The 22,700-nt window shown below is 40.3% G+C and overlaps 1 protein-coding gene across 5 annotated transcripts; it reads right to left on the minus strand.

The window, feature by feature from the left end:
• Positions 1-21: 21 nt before the first annotated feature.
• On the minus strand, positions 22-21,789 carry sfmbt1 (Scm like with four mbt domains 1). 5 transcript variants are annotated; one of them, XM_086291632.1, is made up of 21 exons: positions 21,606-21,789; positions 16,235-16,295; positions 14,820-14,965; positions 13,704-13,947; positions 12,920-13,008; positions 10,853-11,105; positions 9,968-10,065; positions 9,685-9,786; positions 8,390-8,549; positions 8,164-8,246; positions 7,386-7,512; positions 6,778-6,891; positions 6,550-6,592; positions 6,385-6,449; positions 6,138-6,277; positions 4,831-4,940; positions 4,285-4,475; positions 2,725-2,903; positions 2,413-2,637; positions 1,860-1,988; positions 22-1,665 (listed from the first exon to the last, which is right to left on the minus strand). In XM_086291632.1, the coding sequence occupies exons 2-21, from the start codon at positions 16,257-16,259 to the stop codon at positions 1,525-1,527; spliced, it is 2,664 nt and encodes an 887-aa protein (XP_086147758.1). In that variant the 5' UTR covers positions 16,260-16,295; positions 21,606-21,789; the 3' UTR covers positions 22-1,524. The 5 variants fall into 5 exon arrangements, with proteins under 5 accessions (XP_086147758.1, XP_086147757.1, XP_086147760.1 ...); XM_086291631.1 differs by having other exon boundaries at positions 6,385-6,452; positions 21,606-21,788; XM_086291634.1 differs by having other exon boundaries at positions 6,385-6,452; positions 14,820-14,914; positions 21,606-21,787.
• Between the last annotated feature and the right edge of the window lie 911 nt (positions 21,790-22,700).

Consider the following 22,700-nt stretch of genomic DNA (forward strand, 5'->3'; position numbering starts at 1 on the left):
GGAGGAACAAACACGAGTCGCATAAAAAGTGTTGTTCAGCTTTTATTGCAGTGTTGTCTTTAAATAGCAGTGATAATAATCTTCAAACGAGGCCTGTGCTATTGTTCTGAGCACAAGGGAACTACGAGAAAATTAGTAAACACATAAACATCACACAAACTGAAGAACGTTACATCAAATCGCACGACACAGACTGAAAAAAACGAGGGGAGAAACGACTTACAAAAGCATGTTAAGAGTATCATCTTGCTTTAAAACTGCTAATTTCATTTAGCATTAGCAATTAAAATAACCCATTGCTGTTAAAAATGTTTTTATCAACTGTAGCTAAACTGACTCGCATCATATACCCAATATTGCAAAGTTTAGACCTATTCTGTGCAAATATATCATGTTGTTTGGGCATTTACACATATGCACAAAGACGATTTTTTTTCCCCCTTTCAAATCACCCTGTTGCACTAGAAGATATTTGAATATGTACACTATATACAGACATGCACGTGTCATAATTGCATACCACCATGTAGTGCATGGTTTTGCTTGTGCTTGCAGTACAAAATCATTTCACATATTGAGACTTAAACCAGAGAGCCATAGTCTCTTAAGATCAAGACCCCATTTTACATTAAACATACAAATTTGGCATAAAGTATTCCATCTTAAAACTAGCAACGGATCTTGATATACATGTTGCATGTTTAAAATAAAATCTAATGCAGTCCCTGCAATGACTCAAACTATCGCTTCACAACTGGGCAGCAGACTCTTTGCATCGTCTAGTTTGATTTCTGAAGAAACAATTACTCTTTTTCTTTAACTAATACACCGAAATACATTTTTGAAGACACTTTAAATATTCTCCACAGAAGTCACCAGATCAGAAGGCAGTTAATCTCACTTATTACTTAGTGAGATTATTACTTACTTATCCCATAGTATTACAATTTAAAAGCTTTGATCCTGTGGTATTGCCCTAAGCGGACTGCAAAGTATGATTAAATAGAACAAGAGTTCTAGAAGTGGCGCTAAGTCACTTTTTAAGTGGGTAAGAAAAGGGGGAAAGAAACAAAAAAACAAAACAAAAAAACAGGTTCACAACACTCTGAAGATACAAATTAGTCAAACAGCATTAATTAAAATAGATACAGAAACCAAGCTCTTTTCTTTTTTAAACCTAAAGCAAGTCCTTGGTGATGGTTTATTTTGATGTCAAAATATGTTGAATTTAAGGAATTTATACTTATGTGTCTTTACATTTATTTGTGCCATCAAAGAGCCACAAGTTCCTTCCTTTGGGTCTTCTACTTTCTCAGCTGTCTTTCCCCCTCCCCAAGGATCAAGAAATGTTGCTTCGTCTATCATGTCCACGCAGGTTGTGGAATAGGAAGGATTCTAAATGAGGTCCAGTGTTAGGGGGGAACCCCACCCCCCTAAAAAAAAAAAAAAAACAACCCATTGATTTTGAATGGATTAACACACAGAACAGGGTGCAGTCACATCCCACATCTGGTCCCCCGTCAGCTACGTAGCAAACTGCTGATAAAATGCCAGCTTGACCCGCTCGATGTGGTGGCACAGCTTGATGGCCGGTCCCAGCTTCAGGTCCATACACTCTTGCACTGTCGGGAGGTTCAGCAGCAGCAGCGCCTGTCCGTCAATCTCCTGCCAACACACGAGTTCATGTGAGATGCATTCTATATATAGCTTGTTTTTGGGTTAACACACGAGAAATGTTAAAATGTTTCAATTTCTAACCATGGATACAGTACAAGTGTATATATACACTTATTGCACTGAAGCAGAGTGAGCTCTTATCCCTAATGGCCACGGCCATTAAGTCTGAGTATTTTTCATACCTGATCCAAGAAAATCCTCGCAAGAGGCGCACAGTCAGTGGTCCTGATAAAACGAACCACATCAGTAACGCTCCACTCCAGGGGGCTGGTATCCAAACACAGTTTCTGAGGAGGCTCAGCTTTTGGCGTCTACAAACACATAGACAGTGTGAGTCAGACAGACTGAGATTTCCCTGCCAAAGACGAAAGGCTCGCAGCTCATTTTAACCCTTGCAATTGATGCTGAGACGGGTAGCAGACCTAAACCTTTCATTAAAGAAATAATAGCTGTGTAAAAGCAGTAAAAGGTCACAGTCAAACAGCCATTGGAGACATTTTTGTTTCTTTCAAGCATCATAATGGGACAGACCGTAATGCGGCAGAAACACCTTTTAAAATGTTACTAAAATGGAAATGTTAGAAAGCACAAGACATTTATTTAGAGTGCAACTGGAGGGGCAGAGCGCAGAACAAGTGGAAAATCTTTGTGAACCTGCTGAGTATTAATTACAGATACACTGCTTGGAAACATAATTAGAAATATTGCAAAGCTCCTCTCTGTAATTTTCATCACCTTTGGTGAAGGGGGGCGGTTCTCATCATCAGAGAACGAGGGGGAGCGGGGTTTCCGGCGTCTGCGTGTCGGCCTGGGAGTCGCCGGCGGGGAAGGGGACGGTGTGGTGGGCTGAGATTTCCCAATTGACTGCTCTGAATCATCCTGGAGATCGTCCTGCATCTCAGAGCCAGAGTCTTCACTCAGGGAGTCATCCTCATCTAAATCTTCCTCCTCCCCACTGCCCTGTGAGCAAAAGGATGACAAGCGGTCACTTCACACAGTTCGTTTAACCTAAAGCTTAATGCAGAAGTAACATGAGTTCTGGGGTACCTGTGGAGAGCCGGCAGGTGTGTTGTCAACGGAAGCTGATGAGCGTCTCTTTTTATGGACAAAGAGCTGCTTCCTCCTCTTCCTCCTCCGCCCCCTTCTTTTCACTCCAGCATCCAGATTAGTTTGGCCTCCAGGTGGACGACCAACACGTTTACTCTTCTTCTTTCCATAGTAATATGCTGATGGTAAAACAACAAACCTGTTGTGTCATTATCATGTTGCATCTGGCATGTCTTATAGACTTGAATACACCACTGAAACAGATGGATATTAATCTGACTCTAATGCTTGTATTCTTAAACGCTCTCTATAAGAAAAGCACTGATAAACAGGCTGTTCAGTAGGTCTGAATGAGATGAAAAAAGAGAAAGCATAATCATTTGTCTGTTGCTATTGAATTGCATCAGTTAACCACAACACTGTGATGCAGCTGCAGTAAACATATCAGCAAATCTGTGGCTTTGTGCTTCAAAAAAAAGAAAAAAGTTTTACACAAGATCAAAGAGGCCAACCCTGACACCAATTTTCTACCAACTCTGTGTGCTCACTGAATACCCGCTAAGCCAAAAGGTTATTGCAAAATAAATAAATAAATTTCTCAGAATATTCACATTCAAGGCACAGATCATTTCTATTCACGAGCTACACAAATGAACTGAAGGTGAATAAGCTTTGGGCAAAATGAGAACAAGTTATGGAGCCACGAGAGCACCATAAAAAAAAGAAAATTGTAAAAGGAAAAAAAATATTCAGAAATTACCAAAAAAAAAAAAAATAATAATTTATATAAAAATAAAAATATATCACTTAATTAAAATCTCTAAATACCTACATTTCCATATACAAGTTTTTATATATATACATATATATATATAAAAAAACAAAACAAAACACATTTGCAAAAACAAACTGCCCCAAGAGATGGCAGACAAAAGAGGAGGAGACATGCATAGAACACACAATAATATTATTTTGGAGTGCAAAACCTCTTTAGTAGACAACTATGGAGCTCCACACATAACAAACAGATAATAAAAAGTAACATTAATCCTATTAAATTTAATATATGCATTCTGAGACTTCTACAATTTTCAAAACATTAATTTCTAACAATTATGTCATGGTTGGGGCTTTAGAGGTTTACACGTGCCACCACAATGCTGAGCATGTATTACAAATATTGGTTGGAAATGTTAGACATTCCGTATCACGTCTGCAATGGCGTTCCTTTTCCTGATAAACGCCACTGTATTCACAGTCTTTCAAATGCCAAATGCTGTCAGTTACAGAAACACGTTCTACTGGATTTCCACTGTATCACTGCATGATCTGAGTCTTTTATTAGCCGGGTAACGTCCAGATTGCACATATACTTTCTAATTCAATTAGAAATCTGTTGAGTTTTCTAATTGCATCTCAAAGAGTTTATAACAGCTGATCAACAAATACAAAGATTTCTAAGATATTATACATGAATATCAGAGGTTGTTTATATTGCCTCTCTAGCTATTTAAACAAACACTTCAGATGAAATGAGAAATAATTTTAAGTCTCAATGACCTGTTTGCCACCTACTGTATTTGGTCTTGGTGAGGACAGAGCAGTTCTCTGAGCAGTGCTCCAGAACCATGCGAGGTCCAAACAGGTTCGGGCAGCACTCTAACTTAATGCAGGTTTTCCTGCAGAAGTCTGCCACACGGTCTGCAGTACGGACTATTTCCACGGTGGCCCGGTAGCTCTTTCCCTTGTACCTGATGTTTAAAGAAAAGCAATGGTAAATGTGACTAATTTTCCACAAAGTGCTGGGCTGGAAAAAAAGTTTCAGTTACTCAAAACCAAAACCGCTTCGATATGTAATCTAACAAGATCTCGCCTTACAGAAACCTAGATGCTATCATCTTATTCACCACTTTACTGAAGTATTAGTGGGTTGCCCCTGATTCCGGTGTGAATACACCCATGTCTGTACCTATTTGTGCTTTAAGTACACTTTTAAACCAGCTTGTTCTGTCAAATATGCCAGCTGGAAGCACTTGTTCTATTCCTACAGGTTCTTCTGAAGAACTGAGTATTTTGAGTGAAGAATTAAATGACGCGTCTCCTCACTTTGCTTTGAGTGTCTCTCCATGGCCCTGCCAGCGGCTCTCCTGGTCCAGCTGCAGCTCTCTCAGCACACGGCTGGGCTTGTAGGCCGAGTTTATCAGCAGAGTCAATACCTGGAGACGAGATGAAAACGATGAAAAGAATTTGTTATTTTATACTTTAGTAGCACTATGTGTTTTCTCTTAACATCAAAAATCCCTAATCAGCCTGAGACAAGATTTTTGCTGTACAGTATAACATTGTGTTGTTAACTAATAGGCATAATTTCACTAGTTTCTGAGGAAACACAACGAGCTGAACAATTTCAGAACCTGGGTCTAGCTGTGCTATACAGTGCTTTGGGTGAAATCCTAACTTGATTATACTCACAGTGACAAAGCTGCCACCTTTAATTTGGCATTTACATTTGCAGTGTTCAGTATGACAATTTAGGACATTGCTAACACTGACTAATTTGCACAAAAGAAAGATGTAACGCAGAACAATGGCTACTGCACACGTTTTGAAGGATTCTATTTCTGGAAGTGAATTCCTTATTCATTTTCTCCATTAAACAAAAAATAAAAAAATGAAAAAATCCTTGTACCAAGAGTTTCAAGCCTTGAACCAATCCAACCAGCTACGAGGTGAAACATGACAATAAAAATAAAAAAATAAAATAGAAATAGAAAAGAGGCCAGGCACAAGACTGTGCAGATAATTACTTTTACTGGTGAAAGAATTATTAATCCCATAACCCCTGATTCCACAGCAAATTACTTCCTGACCCTTGAGTGCTAAGTGTCCATTTTTTATATGGCTGGACATTTAGTAGTCTGTGTTGTGTATATGTAGTAAACTACAGCATAGTTGCATGGTTATTGGTAGAGTGATTTATTCCTGACTGTAATCACCGCTCTCACAGTTTCTGAAGTTTGGTGTTCTGGCATTTGGTGGGGTTTAAACATTGCTATGGTAACAGCAACCTCCACCAATCAGAGTCATCACTGTTTTGATTGAGGATTGTGGGTAAAGTAGTTCCACAGCATCACAATAAAAGATGTTTCTGTTAAAACAAGGCGGATATACATGCAGACTTGTGGTTTCCATTGAAACACTTTCCGGCATTTCATAATGCTGTAGCTTGTCCTAAATCTGCTTTGGATGTTTGCAACTTTATGGCTCATAATAAAAATCTCTATGGAGAATATGGATGGGATTTTTACTTCTGGAACGCATTCGCTTTGTTGATATTTGGTCATATAACAATGTTTTGGATATCAAAATGGCTAAAATATCTGACATGTCACCAGCTGACCAAGCCTTCTCACCTCTTTGAGCACGAGGACGCAGTTTCCAGGGCCGATGAACTGAGGCAGCTCAGCGATGCGTCCCTTGTTAAGGTAGGGCCCTGAGAAACAGCGGTGGTTGAAGTAGATCTTGGGACAACAGTATTTCCCGTTGCCCTGCCCTGCACACGTTCACACAAGAACATATATATGATGGAACCACCACAGTAGATAAGCAGCAGACCGAACATAATATATAGGGTCTTAAAAACTGATCAGACAAACTGACCTGTCTCCGACTGGTTTGTTATCTGCTGCTTGACAGTGTCAGGTGATGAAGACTTGGGGGGAGTTCTGCTGTAAAAGGATGAAAATTAAATGAGATGTTGAAAGGCTGTTGAGCTTAGTCCACTTTACCACCAATCACACACCCCACCCCTCCTCTCATACTTACTGTTTCTCTGGCTGCACCACAGCAATCTTCTTTTCTTTCTCAACTGAAAAGCAAGGAGAGATTAACGTGTGCCCGGATGCACTGATTTTCATTGCTATTTATTCCAACGTCACGATAAAATGAAGATCGTATTTTGTTTCTATTTGTGTTCTTAGTAAAAGGCTTATTCAAGCTGCTGGGTAACCACCACTACCATGAAACTCTACAATGATGAGTCATGTTGTATACCTGAGGGCTTAATAGGGTAGACAAGTGGATAGCCATTTGTCTCACACCAGCTGACAGGAAATATATCGAGTGAGTCCACATGAACTATCAGCTCTGGCATGGGCTGCTTTAGACCTGCAAGAATACACACACACACACACACACACACACACACACACACACACACACACACACACACACACACACACACACACACACACACACACACACACACACACACACACACACTCTTTATCAGACATGAAACTGCTTCTTTTAAAATGAAAGATTATTTTCAAAATAGAAGAATAGAATAGGCTTTTGTTGTCATTGCACATGTACAACTAAAGTGTGGGTGCTCCACACCAACTGTACATGGAATAAAAATATAAATAGTAGGACAACAAAAATAAATAATAGACAAGAGGAGTACATACAAAACAGGAGGAAGGCACACAATAGAGAGGCACAAATGAACTTTGCCTTTTGCGTAATTAGCTGCAAATTTGTTTTCTGCTGCCATTCAAATACTATGTCAGCATTTTCTTCTTAAAACAGCAGAAAAAAAACTGTGCATATTGTAATTGTTCATTTGAATCCATCTACTAAAGTTTCAGTAGTCAGCTCACCTTCAAGGCTCAGCCAAATGTATTGCCCTTTGACCCGGGTGACTGTGGCCACGTGAATGTTCTCAGGTGATAGTGGGTTGACAGCCTCTAGTTTCATGGCCTCTTTGAAGCTGTGCTCACACTGCTCCTGGGAGGTAAACAGAGAGAGCTGTTTCACGGCGAGGGAGGATGGCTGATGGTTAGTTTTTGTGAAATTTGTCCATTAGGAAAACAACATGCTGAGTCTCCCGTAAAAAGCAAGAGAAGTCACAGTGGGTCACCTGCTCTACAACCCCATTACACAGTTGGGATACATTTCATCACTGGTATCCGATTATGCCGTCAGTCACATGGCTAAACTGAAAAGTGTAATTTCTCATATTTGGTCATTTATGACAGGCAAAAGGGAAAAAACAGAATAAGCAATGACACAATCAAGGAAAACCAATATTTCCACTATTTGTTATCTTTTTTATCTTCGCTTCCTGCAGTCTCTCTCAAAACTATATCAGAAAAATGTTTTATTGAACTATTTTCTCCCCTTTCCTCAAATTTTTAACTTAGCCTAGTTTTTAGATGCACCATCATGTAAATAAACAACATTATTTTATTTAAACTCAATTCATATAAAAAAAAATAACTAACAAACAAACAAATAACCCTCAATTCAGAAGCATGAATAAATAGTGAGACCCAAGTTTTTCTTTTTTCTTTTAATCATTATTTTTCTGGTCAGTAATCTGCAAGACAGATGGCTAAAAAAAAAAAGAAAGAAAGAAAAGAAAAAAGGTTTACTTACAGTTGGGAAGCAATGTTGAGGAGCAGCTTCAGCTTCACACTGTTTCAGGTAGTCTGCCCAGTCAAAGTCTGGACCCTGGTATCCTGTGCATGATACAATAAACACCAACAAGAGAAGGAAATAAAGCAATTTAGAGAGAAAGCAAGACAGCACAAACAATCTCACCACTGTTATCATGAACTGTCTGATTTCAAGTTGTCAAAAAGTGATAAGTGACAGAACAAACCTGGTGGGGGGCTGAGTGGGAGCCCGTTTTTGAGGCTCCACTGAGCAGGGAAGATCCCCGGACTGTCTCTGTGACACAGGAAGGATCGCCCAGCACTCTCTGACTCCTCAATATCACAAAGGTTGTCCATTGTCACCAGGAAGTACTGCTCATTATACACCTGGAATATACAACACCGGACCCAGAGACTGTCAGATGTTTTATCTTGTAGTCACACTGAGCTGGTTGAGTTTTTAGCAATTTAGCATTTCTAATATGATCTATTGTTTCAGGCACATGTAAGCATGTTGGATAAACATTTTTTAACGGAATAAAGACATTTTTAACTGAATAAAGACAGCATGGACACTCTGGGTGCTTTGTGAGGCTCCCCCAAAGTCCTCTGGTTTACATGTCCTTCCCTCTGCTTATATTATTTTATGCCAGTGGGCTTATTTTAAAAAACCAAACAGAAACACTCAGATTTTTAGCTCTGATAGAGCAGAGCAGCCACACTTCTGTGTAAAAAGATCAACCTTTTCACAAGTTAGAACCTGCTGCCCAAGATGCTGCAGAACACGTTGCAGTGATGAGTCACTTTCACATATAATTTAAACACTGGAACTCGATCTGATAAAATTTAAGTTTCTTCCCTGTACGCAGGTTTGCAGACGTGAGTAAACGAGGGGCCATTAGCTGTGCTTAGCAGAAAAGCAGGGAGAGCCCATCATCAAAGCAGACCATTTTCTTAGGAATCTACTGTAGAGAAATATTTAGCATTTTTTAAATGACAGCATTTTGTGCTGTTAAAATTTGAGATTATTTCACATACAAATATTAAAGTAAAATGGCATCGCTGCCCAACTCAAGCTAACTACAAGGAAGCTTTCATTCTGGCATATGAAACTCTGTTGTTACATTTGGCTGCATCCCCGGTGTCTGAAGAGGAAAGACTGAGAATAGTGCAATAATAATAATAATAATAATAATAATAATAACAACAACAACAGTGTATTGAATTGTTTTCACACTGCACATATAACAATAAAAAGATAAAAGTAGTGCTGAGCTGATGAAAAAATGATTGATTATTGATTGTGTTACATATATTGTTGTAACATATAAAGAAAATAATGATTAAGAATAGTACATAGTTTAAAGCGTTTTCTATTTCCTGCTCTGAAATAGAAAGTGGATGGCAAGCCAATAACTCGCTGTAAGTTGAGTTTCACTGCAGTATGATAGCAAATAAATTCTCAGTAAACAGAAGCAAAACTGAGCACAGAAGACACAGATTTAATGGGAAATTCCGTTACCCTGGTGACAGTTGCAGGCCTGATGGAAATGGGAGCAGCAGGGTCAACAGCTTCTAGTTTCATCCCTTCTTTGAAACAATGAGCAGAGATGGCAGGTTGATCCTGAGACAAACAAACGCTTGTATGAAGAGCCATTTCCAAAAGCCTTGGTCTTAAAAATCTTTCAGCACCCGATTTGGAGAATGTCGCTTTCAGTTAAGCATAAATATCAAATGTTAACTCGTGAATAAACAGAGGAATGTTCTGCTCGGGAAGAACAAATAAAGAGCGCAGTTGACCGTACCTTAGTTAACTCTGCAGTCAGAGCTTCATCCTGAGGCAGGTCACTGATCCTCTGTCTCACGTCCTCCCACTCCTCCTCTGTCCGCAGACCTAACAGATCTGAAACAAAGACCAACTGTTAAAGATAACTGTGGTAATGTTTGATTATCAAGGGCATGCTTTTGAATTTGACTAAATAAACACAAAGTATAAAGCAGTACTTGGTAAAACACAGCCTGTATGTCAGCTTGGTCTGTAGCTGGACCTTTAAAAAGTTGCTCCCAGTTAATTAAACAAGGGAAGCAAAAAAAAAAAAAATCGATGTCGCTCTCCACAATGTTGCAACCACAAAACAGAAACTTCTTATCACAGGATATTGGACTCCAGACAGAAATTAAATGGCTGAAATCAAATTACTGCTTTTGAAAAAAAAAAATACAATAAAAACATCTTACGAAGAAGAAAAAGTAATCTAAAAAGATCTAATTAACTCCTTTTACTAACATTGTTCTGTATCTGAGCTATAAAAAGGGTGGTATTAAAATAAATGAAGACTTTTGGTGGTACTAGAAGACAGATCAGTAAGGATAGAGCTACAGCCTCCAGTGCCAACAAACTGTATCCACTTCAAAAGTATTAGCAGTGATCTATCAAATCCTGCATGGAAAATTAATTTCAAGGTCTAGCAGGAAGTACTGAGAAGTTTTGTTGCTGGGCCAGTGTATAGAAAAATAATAGAATTACACTTGATAATTAAAATGCATTCATATAGTTCGTCCACGTGTCCTTTCTTCTAAACTGTCACTAATGCATGCAATGGCACTTTGCTCAGAAACCTATAGATGAAGAAGAAAGGAACTTCCTTTACTTCTGGAAATAAAACCTGTCCCATGTCGATGCCACTGACCTGAAGGAGGCCTGAGGGTGCAGCCGTGCTCTTTGGCCCAGCCGGGTGGGTGTAGGCGTGGGTGGAGATAAAAGAGCCAGAGAGTTGCGGGTGTGTCTGGGAGACCCTCTGTGCCTATAAGCCGCAGTTTCAACCTTCCTCCGACATTTTCCTCCACCTCAGCAGCCCAGGCCAGCCCCGGGTCAACGCTATCCTGGAGCTCCACGTAGCAGCCCGCACACAGGAGCTCCACTGGGTCTCTGCCACGCTGGGGCTGGAAAGGGGCCAGGAGTGGTAAATGGAAAGCCCATAGCACACTAACACAAACACACGCCTAGACAAGGAGAGGAATTTGCAGTGGAGAGAATGCACTGCATGGCTAAGTGGCAGAACTGAAGCACGGTGACTGAAAGCTAACTAATGGATGTGAAGAATTTCACAGGCTGCTCCTACAGTGTATTTGCTTCCAGCAGCACATCATTCATGGTGTAAACAAAAGCTCAGAGCCTTGTGTTTTGTATACTTCAGACTTCAGCAGATAAAATCTTATTTAGTTCAAGCTGAGATGTATTCTAATGTTGATTTTTTTATTATGGCTCTTAGAGATATAAATCTAAACTTAAAATACAGATAGGAAAATACAAATAACTAAGTAGCAACAGTGATGAATGCAATATCATTAAAATTTAAAAGCAATTCATCTCTAACAACTGCCTTATTTCTGTGCCCGTTTCCTATCATAAACACTCAAAATATTCAGAGATACTATATTGTGAATACAGACCCCAAAGTAGAAAATCAATGCAGCAATCTGATACTGAGAGTTCACAAAGACGGAAAAGGATAGAGGAAGATCAGGGGAAAAAATTATTGGAACACATTTCCACAGTAATCAGAAGTTACAGAATAAGCCAAGAACCACTTGTACAAAAAGAACTTTAAAAGAAGACTTGGCACAGAGTTTTTGAGTAGAAATGAGATGCTCTGCAACAGCTCAGACAGTGTGAAGCACGCTGTGCTGATGTCAGCTTTTATGGATACCAGCCAAGAAAAAAAAAATTCCCCTGCTTGCTCTTTGGCACAAAATTAAAAGATTAAACTGTGCTAAAGTGCACAAAAAAGCCTTATTAATAATAGAAGCGCATTCTTTGATCAGATGAGACACAAGATAAATTTGTTCAGATGGTTTCCAGCATGGCTGGCATGATCCTGGCCAAGAGTACCACAGTGAAACCAAAGTTCTGACCGCGAAGCAAGGGAGGTGAGAGTGTGATATGGGGCTGCGTGAGGCAAAGTCTGTTTGGGATGACATTTATAGATGAATGCCTGTGGATACACTGCAACACTGGTTGCTAGGTTTTACATAATATTTGCAGGAGAGACATTTTCTAGCTTGACAACAATCAAAGGCAAACTGGCCAAAATGTAACAAATAAAATAATCACAGAAAGAGTTGACAGAAGAGGTAAATGTGGATGTCACAAAGGTAGAAGAGAAACTCTGCGAGCAAAGCACAGCTTAAAAAAAAGAAAAGTCTCTGAAGGATGGCATTTCTCCACAAAAACTGGAATTGTCCATGTTGAGGGAGTCTGGCATCAGAAATGAAGACAGAAAAGCTAAGAAGTGGGAAAAAGGAAGAAAGACACTGACTTCTGCTGCTTTAAATTCCTTCTGCTGGGCCTGAATTTTAATATAGTAATTTGGAATAAGCTCTAATATTACCCCATTACTTTCAAAGGTAAGTCAAATATTGAGAGAGGATCTCCTCTCGGCTGCTCCCTTTATCGGTTATCACAGCTGATCACCTGCCTCCGTCTCTCCACATCCCTGGCAGCTCTATCTTCAACATCCCTTCCCTAATATATCCACAATTCCTCAACTGCCCGTCTAATGTGAGAGGATGTAACTTGTAATTATCTGACATTTAAGTGATATGACACATGGGAGTGCACAGTGTGTGCCGTAAATTTGCCCTGATAGAGGAGACTGTTGTTGGCACGGGTGGGTACCGAAATGCCAAAAGCTAACACCCCACCCTGGGTGTGAGTAGCCTTTTGGAAGGACAGCTGCTTCCTTCCCCTGCCTTACCAATTCCAGCAGGCTGGCAGGCGCGCTGCACTCCTCAGCCAAGGCCTTTTCCAGCAAAGCCTCCCAGTCCTGATGCTTCTCACGCACACCTGAGGTGGATGATTCACACACACCATTTAGTTTATTAACCAAAAAAGCTGGTGGTCTTTAGCATTACACACATCCCAATTCTAATTTTTCCTCACACAGCTGCTTTGAAGCATCACATCAATTATAAAACAGAGGAAAAAAAATACTAGCGGGATCATATACTGAAGGTGAGATGTTATCTTAATCAAACTTTCATCTGTGTCATCTACCACATCCCATAATGGTAAATCAAGTATTTGGTTTTGTTTTGTTATGTTTTCTGTTTATACACACAAGTATCAAGGTTTTTTTTAATCTCCATTAATGTAAAAAATGCACAAGAAAAAAGTTAATTTCCTTCAGTGTTTCGCCTACCCATTTTGTGGGAAATCTATTTTTCATGAAGCGAGAACATCAGAAGGGAAACCCCAGTGTTTCACCTTTGGGCAACTGTGCCAGCAGCACATCAGGGGAACAGAAATATTCATTACTTAAATCTAACTGATGAACAAAAGTCCAATTGCCTAGTTGAGTTCCAACATTAAATTACATTTTGGCATGAAAGAAAACCCCCCAAAATCTTACATTGTCTCTGCAGAGCTCTCTCCATTTAAAAGACAGAAAGGTTACTTGACTGTGATTTATGAGATCAGTCAGCTCTAACTATGCGTCCCACAATTCAAAAATCACGATGCCAACCCCAGCAGCGCCTCACCTTCAGGGGGCCTCATTGTCTTGTCGTGCTGCCGGCTCCAACCCAAAGGGTGGAGGTCTGCCGTCATGATGTCACACCAGAAGTCTGCACGGCGGTCATCCTGGTATCCCTCGTAACGTAAAAGCAGCAGCTGTCCACATGTGGTGATGATGTTTGCCACCCAATAAGGGCTGTCAGCCTCAGAGCGCACACATACCTCCAGCTTCATGCCTGGAGTCAGCCCTGTCTGCAGGCCCTGGTCCACCTGAGGGGAGAACGGAAAACAGGAGCTCAAATCAACATAAGAGAAAAGACTTTTATTCTATTGGTTTTCATCCTAAATAAATCTACCTACCAGCTTTCAGCTTAAGTAACATGGGTTAAAACACTAGTTTTATGAGAGAACACAAGGACTCTCCAATTGTTTGATACAAGTAACGTATCCAGAGAACACAGGGTTGGATTAGGTTTCTTTAAAATGAGCACAAAGCACATGGAAATATTTAGTCATATAATCCACTGGATTGCAAAGAACATGTGGTCAGATTTCTTTGGATTACTTCAAAACCTGACCCACAGTTTTCCTCAACATCTCCAAACCTTTTCAATGCATTTTGCATATTACAGCTGGTCAAATCAAAACAACCTAAAAAAAAAGGCGCTGCAGTATGGACTGCCCATATGTGAGGCACATGTTTGTAATTAGTTAATAGAATTAACAAGAGTTACTATGAAAAAGGGTTTAATTTTCACTCACATTTACTTGCTTTGGTTATCTGACAACAGAATAACTTAAGTTGCGCCTATACAGGAAGTAACTTGTAACAATGTAACAGCTAGAGCCAACTTTACACTAGTCGGGAAAGAAAAAAATGGTGACAGTGGTGACTCTGTTGTTACTACAAAAAGAACATTCAGACATGGTGCTGACTGCTTGTTTTCCTCATTCTATGCCTTCTAGCACATTAATGAAACACCATATGGGCAGTTTAAAAACTTCAATTTAAATTTTAATATGACATTTGACCCCACCAGTCTCTCTGAAGACTTTACACAGAAGCTATGTAATTCATCATAAATAGCTAGCACAAGTTTATCCAGAAATGTGTGTAAGCTGTCAAGGTTGTCGACACCCACATGTTTGAAGCTGTGATGGGGCACAGCCACGGCTTCAGTCTCCTCCAGGTAATCATCCCAGTTAAAGTCAGGAGCATCCTGAGCAGAGTCTCCATCTGGAATGCAAACGCATTTTTCTTCATGAACCTGCTTTCCAGCATTTTGTCCTACACAGGAATGCACAAATATCCACGGGTCACTTGCAGTTTTATATATATTTTTGGGTTGTTGTTTTTTTGGGGGTTTTTTTTCCATATTTATTTTGAGCACAGTCCTTGTAGCTAACCATTTCTTGTAGGAATGTTTTTTGTTGTTTGTTGAGTCACTTAACAGCAAGCATTAAAGATAACAACTGGAACACAAGGGATGATGTAGTGCTGTGTCTACGTACTAGCAAGAAACCAATTTAAATGGGGCCTTTGTTACTAGTAGCCTGTTGCAAAAATGCATACAGGAAAGGAGGTCCAACAGTGAATGTCTGCATCCATCTGTAAAACATGATGGAGGTTCTGTCATAGTGTGGGACTGCATTTCAATCACTGGTGTTGGGCAACTATCAAAATTGCTGAAAAACCGCTTACTGGCAAAAGCTTCATTTTTCAGCAATGACAAAGATCCCAAACACACTGCCAGTGCAGTAAACTGGATAGCACCTGGGCAGAAAAACCATATCAGTCATGGATTGGCCCGGACCTCAGCGTGGGATCATCACGAAAGATTAAAAGTCAGCCAACATCCAAAGAGCTTTGAATCCCCTTCAAGAAGCACAGTTATTAAAGCTTTTGTATTTTCTAACTAGTTTCTGTTTCTATTTCGTTTTGACTTTCTGTTTTCAATTCAGTTCAAGTACATTTCCAGAGTGGGCTTGTTTGTGTCACTTAGTTTTTATTGTTGGAAAATTATCGGTTTGCTGTTTCATTTTCATTAGTTTCAGTTTTTTTACGTATTATGTATGGAAGGCACATGTCAGGCATAAGTAAAATCAAAAACTAATACAGAACTTTTTAAAAGCAATTGACTCGCAGACAAGTCTCAATAAACATTTCCATGACAAATATTGCCTACTGACAAAGACTAAAACTAAGGATATTTCTATATTTGAATTTGAATTTAGTTTGTTTTCCAAATTCACACAATTGGTTCGGTTAATTTTCTGTTCTACAAATGTCTATTTTTTTTAGTTAATTAAAATGTGCCCCTTTTCCACCTCTAATATTTCCTCATATACTATATTTACATTAATTTTTGTCCATGTTTAAATGAATCGCTGCATCTATTAACACTTATCTAGCTCAATATAAAGCAATGAGGGGTCACTCCAGACTTTTGTGTAGCCAAACTGTTATTTTAAATGTCAATTATGGTTTTGAATTTCATAATCAAAACCTCCCTAAACTTTTTGCCTTTCACACATTTGTTCACACAATTGTTCTTACCAGACACCAGTGTCTCCTGGCTCATGCTGGTGCCCTCGCGGCCAACTAGGACTCCAAAACTCTGGCAGAAGAGAGAATGAAACACAGAAATGAAAACAGTGCACTCATCCAGGCTCCAAATAGTCATCTGTGGCACACCACTGTTATGCCTATACCTTTATTTTAACACCATCTATATCATTATAATATATAAACATCGGTATCAGTTAACAGCATGTAAGCCACTCGCCATAGACAATAGAAAGCATCACAATGGCAGGCAGAGTAACCTGCATTACTGGGTCAAACAGCAGACATAAGACAAAGAAAATTCAACAGCATTAATTTGCAAACTGTGCTTCAAAACAAAAACAAAAAAAGAATTTGCATTAGTTTGAATCCCTGAGCCATTTGAAAATCAAGGACTGCTGCCTCTTGATAATCAGGCTGCCAATGTCTTTAGAGAAGATCTAACATTAATATTTAAAGTGCTTCTATCTGGTCCCGGACTTACCAACTAAGTAACGCACCAGATGGTACGATAGCTGGAAAATATATGTAGCTATGCTAATCTCATCCAACCTCACCTCTCTACTTGTGAAACTCATTTGGGTTCTTCTTTTTAAAACCACAGTCATATGCCTTTTCCTGCCCAATGTGAAAACGAACAAACGCATGAATGCGGACTCGCACGTCAATCTCGGACACATGAAACCCAACCCAGGGCATTGTGAGAGCCAGATGAAATAAGTTAATACAACAAGAGAAGTGGCATGAATGAGAAAGAGCGGAGCGCTGGGCGTGACGATGGTGGAGAGCACGCTGTATGGGATGCTGAGTAGAGCTTGTCTGTCACTGCAGCTCCATTCAGGCGCCCTGTCAGCCCGTCTTTGTCACATCTGATGTCTCTATTAAAACCAAGGCCGCCATCAGAAGCCACCCCCTCCCGACCGCGGGACTACCACTGCGACCCCCGTGCTCCGCCGGGACCAGTGCCGCCTTTCACCCGCGACCCTGTCCCTTACTCGATCTGCCTTTTTCCCCCTCCCTCCAGCACATACACAAACACGCAGCAGAGGACCTCATTGTCCTGGGGGGGCCAGGGGGTTGCACACTCCTTACACCAGAGTGGAAAAAGAGCAGTAGAGATAGGAGCAGAGCTACAAGCCTTTAGTAAAAAAGCTAGATTCCAAGGGGTCCTAGGGGCCTCGTTCTAAACTGATATCTCTTTTTTTATTCTGTACTTAATTAAAATTAACATTTTGATACAACAGATAAAGAAAAACAGAACCCTAAAAAGGGTCTCACAAACTCAAACAATGATAATGCATTATGTCCATCACCATCCATAATGACATCACACAAATGTAGCACCCACTTTATGTAAACAGTCTGTTTTTCTCCTTTTCTTGAGAAACCTGCATCTCTAGTGCACCCTTTCCATCACAAAGATTTCTATGTCCATCCAGTGCTTAGGGACTGGAGCCTCAGATTTCTTTGCATTTCTTTGTAACTAGAAATAAGCACAATTTTACACAGATCCCAGGCTGTTCTAACAACTACACTTTCACTTATTACACAGAAACACTGTCAGACCTGTGACTCATTGGACACTTCATATCCAAATATCTTTTAGACCGCTTTATTTTTCCTTTAATTAGTTGATTATTGTTATTTTTTTTAAATATCAGAATTTTTGGATTCTGATACTCACAAAGCTAAGGGAATGATTGACATTATTGTGGCTGCAGCATTTCTAGCATTTCTGCAATAAAGAAATTACATTTTTCTCAGTTTCTTCAAGTTCAGTGATTAATGATGTGTGCTCAACAATGAGTCCTCCTGTGAGGAGTCTGCTGGTGCTTCCTCATTTTGCTTAAACACGTGAGGTATTTTCCCTTTCTGCTTCTGAACACCCTGTCAGTTTGAAAACTGTTTTCTTGATGACTTTTACACCCTTCAGTCAAACAGCGAGTGCAGCGCTCATCTCAGATCAGTCTTATTTTATTGTTCATATATGAAGAAGTCTGTGTTTTCTAATTGAAATTCTCTTTTCGATTGCTTCATTTTTCCCTCCAAGCACGCGAGCACAATACCTTGATAATTTTGTTCACACATGGAGGATTTTCAGGTAACATTTACGTTCTGACGACGTGAGTTTGCATTAAAAGTTCCTCATGCTTCCTGGTCACTGGGACCCCTTAGAGGATACATTTTTAAAGTACTCGCTCAGAATCCTAACCCTGATCATGCAAATACGTACCACTAATTATACCCTAAAAGCCACAGGAACTATTTTGTTCTAAAACTGTTCAATGTAATGACTTGCAAATTTAAATTTTCAATGTAACCATGTTTTACCACTTACATTTTTTTCACATTATAGCCATTTTGCTCAAACTGCAGTTAAAAGTCAGCCTGACAGGATTAAAGCTCACCTTGGCTGTTTTCATGGCTTTATTCGCTAGCACCCGAAGACACGATATATTTTAAAGTCTTGTCAAATCAATTGCTAAAATATTTTGCAAACTAAGGGCTATGGTTTTTCTAAGAACGGGTACTCTGTACTGTAGTCTGAACAACTTCCCTATTACCTTCTTGGCACAACTTGTTTCCTTTAGCCCCTAACGCTGAGATTTGTGAGGTTTCTGTATTGCCTTTCCTATCTTTCCATCTTGTTTGCTAGAAATAGAAGCATCTACATGGAATCTTACTTGAGCTGTGTAAAAATACACCCACAAGCAAGGCAGAGACATCCAAATTCATGTCATTCCCATTCTCTTTTGTGCCTACATGAAAGACCCAAACCTAAATACAGTTATGTCTAGCGCTGATTTTAAAAGCACCATAGGGAATGCAGTGAAGGAGACGTATGGACGTTTTTCTTGAGACCACTAGTTTTAAATTATACTGTATATAATTATGTAGATCTTTTATTTTATGGTACTTGTTGCATTTTTTTTTTTTTTTTGATATTTTGGAGTTTGTATGGCTGCTACCTTGGCCAGATTTGGTCTCAATAGGATTTTCAGATTAAATAAATACATTTGACAAAAATCAAACAACATAAAACTGAATCATGTTTTCTTGAACAAATAGGAGGACGTCAGCATTTGAGAATCACTATGAGTGGAACATGGATACATTTCCCATGCAGTTGGTTATTTCACAGGGAATTGTTGAGTCCATGAGGTGCAGCACTTTTGCTGTGTAACTGCCACAGCAGACAGGAAGAAAAGCAACTTCCCCTGTTTCATATAAAGTAAAGTGGTCTGTGTGGACCACAGCTCTGCCTGAATCTTTCTACAGCCAAGACTCTGACTGAACCTGAAAGAGAAAGAGCCAAATGCACACACACCCACAACTGACATCCACACTACATCCTCTTTACAAGCACTCACCGAATCATACTCTCATCAGCACTTAGCATGCCACTGAGCGTTCTCAATAATGCCTTTCAGGGCCTCTGATGTCTCGGGGAGGGAAACGCAAACCAACTAAATAAGTCTTTACACATTGTGTGGCTTTTCTAGAACACAATCTGCTTTCGATACAATTAAATTAGTCACTTCCCCAAGCACTATTAAATGTCATCCACCAGTGACTGAAAATGTATTTCTACAGTTAGCAGCCCACACTCTGACCTTCACAAAACCTAAAACGTATCTGTTGCATTTGGTATAAATTTACACCTGTAATGCTATCAAATCTTTCATGGTTTCTTGCAAACCAGAGTTCTGTTGGTGGTGTTCAAACCAATGAAATGTGACAAATAAAATAATAATAATAAAAAAAAATCACCAGCAACAAAGCCATCTGGAAACTGTGACAGCCCACCATGCTCTAAATAACCCAATGTGTTAATAGGAGCATTTTATGTGGTAAAAAAAATAAACTGTGTACAATGAAATATGAGGTTATGTTAAATGCCAGGAGGTGTTGCAGTAGAATAATTTCACATCACAAACAGAATGATCCTCTATTGAGTCTACAGAGGCAGAACTGTCTGACTGATACCTCTTGGTTCATGACACGAAAGCCACACGGTTTATAGGTCAATAATAATAGCACAATAGGAAAGCGAGAATAGTTTTGGTTTTAGGCGAAACCACCTTTAAAGGGCTAGCACATAAGGTTGAAACTCTATGTCATTCTTGATAACGCATCTTAAAACGATACCATTAAATTCACAACAGCAGCCTTTTTGGTTGTTCCTCAGACACCACCCCCCATCACCAAACACACACCTCTCACCCTCCGAGGCGATTTAAATAACTTCAGACACCCTGACATCTTCAATGTGGAGGTAATGGTTGTAAACAAGAGCCCAACAAATAAGAGTTGGCCTGCTCCCGTAAATCACTGCGACATCCCAGCGAAACCTGCGACAACTACACATCCAAAGAAGAAGAAAAATAAAGAAGAAGAAAAAGAAGAAGGGGGAGGAGGCAAAAAATGGAAAAGACCAATTTCCTCAATACAGCACGCTTAAATAACACCTATTTCCTTCAGGTGCTCGATTTAGTTTCAGTAAAGGCTGCTCGTTGCACAGCGGCACGTCAACCCGAGCAACCGCTGCCAGCCAGCGGATCACTCAAGTTGCACAATAGGGAAGTTAAGGGGGCTGATGAATAATAGGGTGCATTAAGTGAACGGTGAATCTGACGGGAAAGCGCAGACATTTCGAGCATCATCTCGTTTATCCGCGTTAAAAAGCTAGAGGAATTTAAAAAAAAAAAGAGAGAGAAAGAGGGATTGGGGGGGGGGGGGCAGTTAGTTTATGCAGCCTGCTTGGTGGTAGCAACACAAATCGGATGAGGTCGTGCAACCTTCATTATGCAAGACTTAAACACGGTACAAATATACGGAGTTACACGAGGGCACATCCATGGACACTTCCACACGGTCCTTGAACTGTAACTAGCTTAAGATTGCGCCGCTTTTTCCGACTAACCGCAGCATTCAGAGAGGGAGAGAGAGAGATGGGCCATCAACGCAATGGCTTTGCAGAGAGAGAGAGAGAGAGACTACAGCGCCAACGGTCTAACTTTCACACTGAGCGGAACATGACACAGGCAGCCGGAGAAATGTGCTCAATTTCCGTGTAATAAATTAAAAAAACACGAGGGTAAGCGTGTAACAGCCGTGCGGGACTCCTCGGACACATGGTTTAAAACCGCCTGTGTCCGAGTCAAGTTACTGAACGTCACGGCTTGAGCAATAAGAGCAGGCTGACGAGCAATAAGGGCGCTTACACTCGACCGAACCCGACTCATCTTTTTGAGAGACGGGAAAAAAGGCGAATGCGCCACCCCAGCACAAAACATCGCCAGGAATTTGTGCGCAACAACGCGTACCAAGTGAATATTTAGTCGCAAAATCGGCCCCTTACCGCTAAGTAGTTTTTCCAAGTCGCTTTTTAGATGCCGTTCCTCTCCGCCTGCTTGCTCTCAGCAGCGTTAGCGTAGCGCGAATAAAAAGCCGAGGCCCCGGTGGGACGTTTCACAATAAAACCGCCTTTACGAGCCACCGCTTTACAGCCGTTGCCCGAGCAACGAGCGGGGCTTTTGCTGTGACGAGGATTAATCCGCAGATACTTCCGGCTTTGTTTCGGCAGCGTGCCGTTAGCTTAACGCAGTTCTCGTTCACGACCTCATTCCAATATGGCACGAGCGGCCACTGCGCATGTTCTGCCGCCTATATGCCTCTGAGCCTGGCTACATCACACTGACTTCCATCTTCACACACACAATAAAAATGACACACAACAGGAGTGAAGACTCAAATCTATAACACAAAAATAAAAGAAAAAAAGCTAAATGTTTGCCGTGTTCGTACAGAAGGGGAGGGTCAGCCTCACCAGCCGTTAAAGGGCTTCTTTTATACCCAGCGGAATCAACACTTAGTTAATGGCTGAGCCGGAATTAATTGCACGTATAATCGACACAATTTCGATAAGTGGAATAGGCTTCTTTTTCTGCTACAAAAGACAAGCAATTCATTCTGTATTAAAGTAGGCTATCGGCTGTGTTATTGAAGATGACCTCGAGTTGATTTATTTCCATTCACTGTAATATCTGTTAAGTAAATAAAATAAGCTCACAGACAATGCCTGACATACGTCCCGTACTTTTAAAATGGACAATCACACTGAAGGATACAATTCTACGCGTCTTTGCTGTCAGGGTACTCAAGCTGCGCAAGGATGCCAAGCCGTTTATTTTTTTTGTGGGGTTTTTTTGGGGTTCTTTTTTTGTTGGGGGGGAGAGGGCGGGAGAAACTGCTGGAAATATGCGCTGACACTGAGTGCGGCGCACAAAGTCTACCTATTTTGTGCAAGAAAGGCGCTTTCCTTATGAAACAAGTGTACACCTCGTTTCGATAAACCCGTCTTCAGCTCTTCAAGCCTCACCCGGTATCTAAAACACATTTTGCCGCTCACTTGGAACATATAAAGGCAACTGCCTCATATAATCCCCCACAATAG

This window comes from Aulonocara sp. 'chitande type north' Nkhata Bay, linkage group LG5, assembly GCF_057382095.1.
Source record: "Aulonocara sp. 'chitande type north' Nkhata Bay isolate Kocher_YH1m ecotype deep benthic linkage group LG5, A_spYH_male_GT1.1, whole genome shotgun sequence".
Lineage (NCBI taxonomy): Eukaryota > Metazoa > Chordata > Actinopteri > Cichliformes > Cichlidae > Aulonocara > Aulonocara sp. 'chitande type north' Nkhata Bay.

Bases quoted from the DNA above. Each gene is read 5' to 3' on its own strand.
- sfmbt1 (XM_086291631.1), bottom strand. From the start codon at position 16,259: ATGAGCCAGGAGACACTGGTGTCTG. The intron at 7,513-8,163 runs GTAAGTAAACCT...TTTACCTCCCAG, and splicing joins CTCAACATTGCTTCCCAACT to GAGCAGTGTGAGCACAGCTT. The intron at 4,941-6,137 runs GTGAGAAGGCTT...TCTCGTCTCCAG, and splicing joins GCGTCCTCGTGCTCAAAGAG to GTATTGACTCTGCTGATAAA.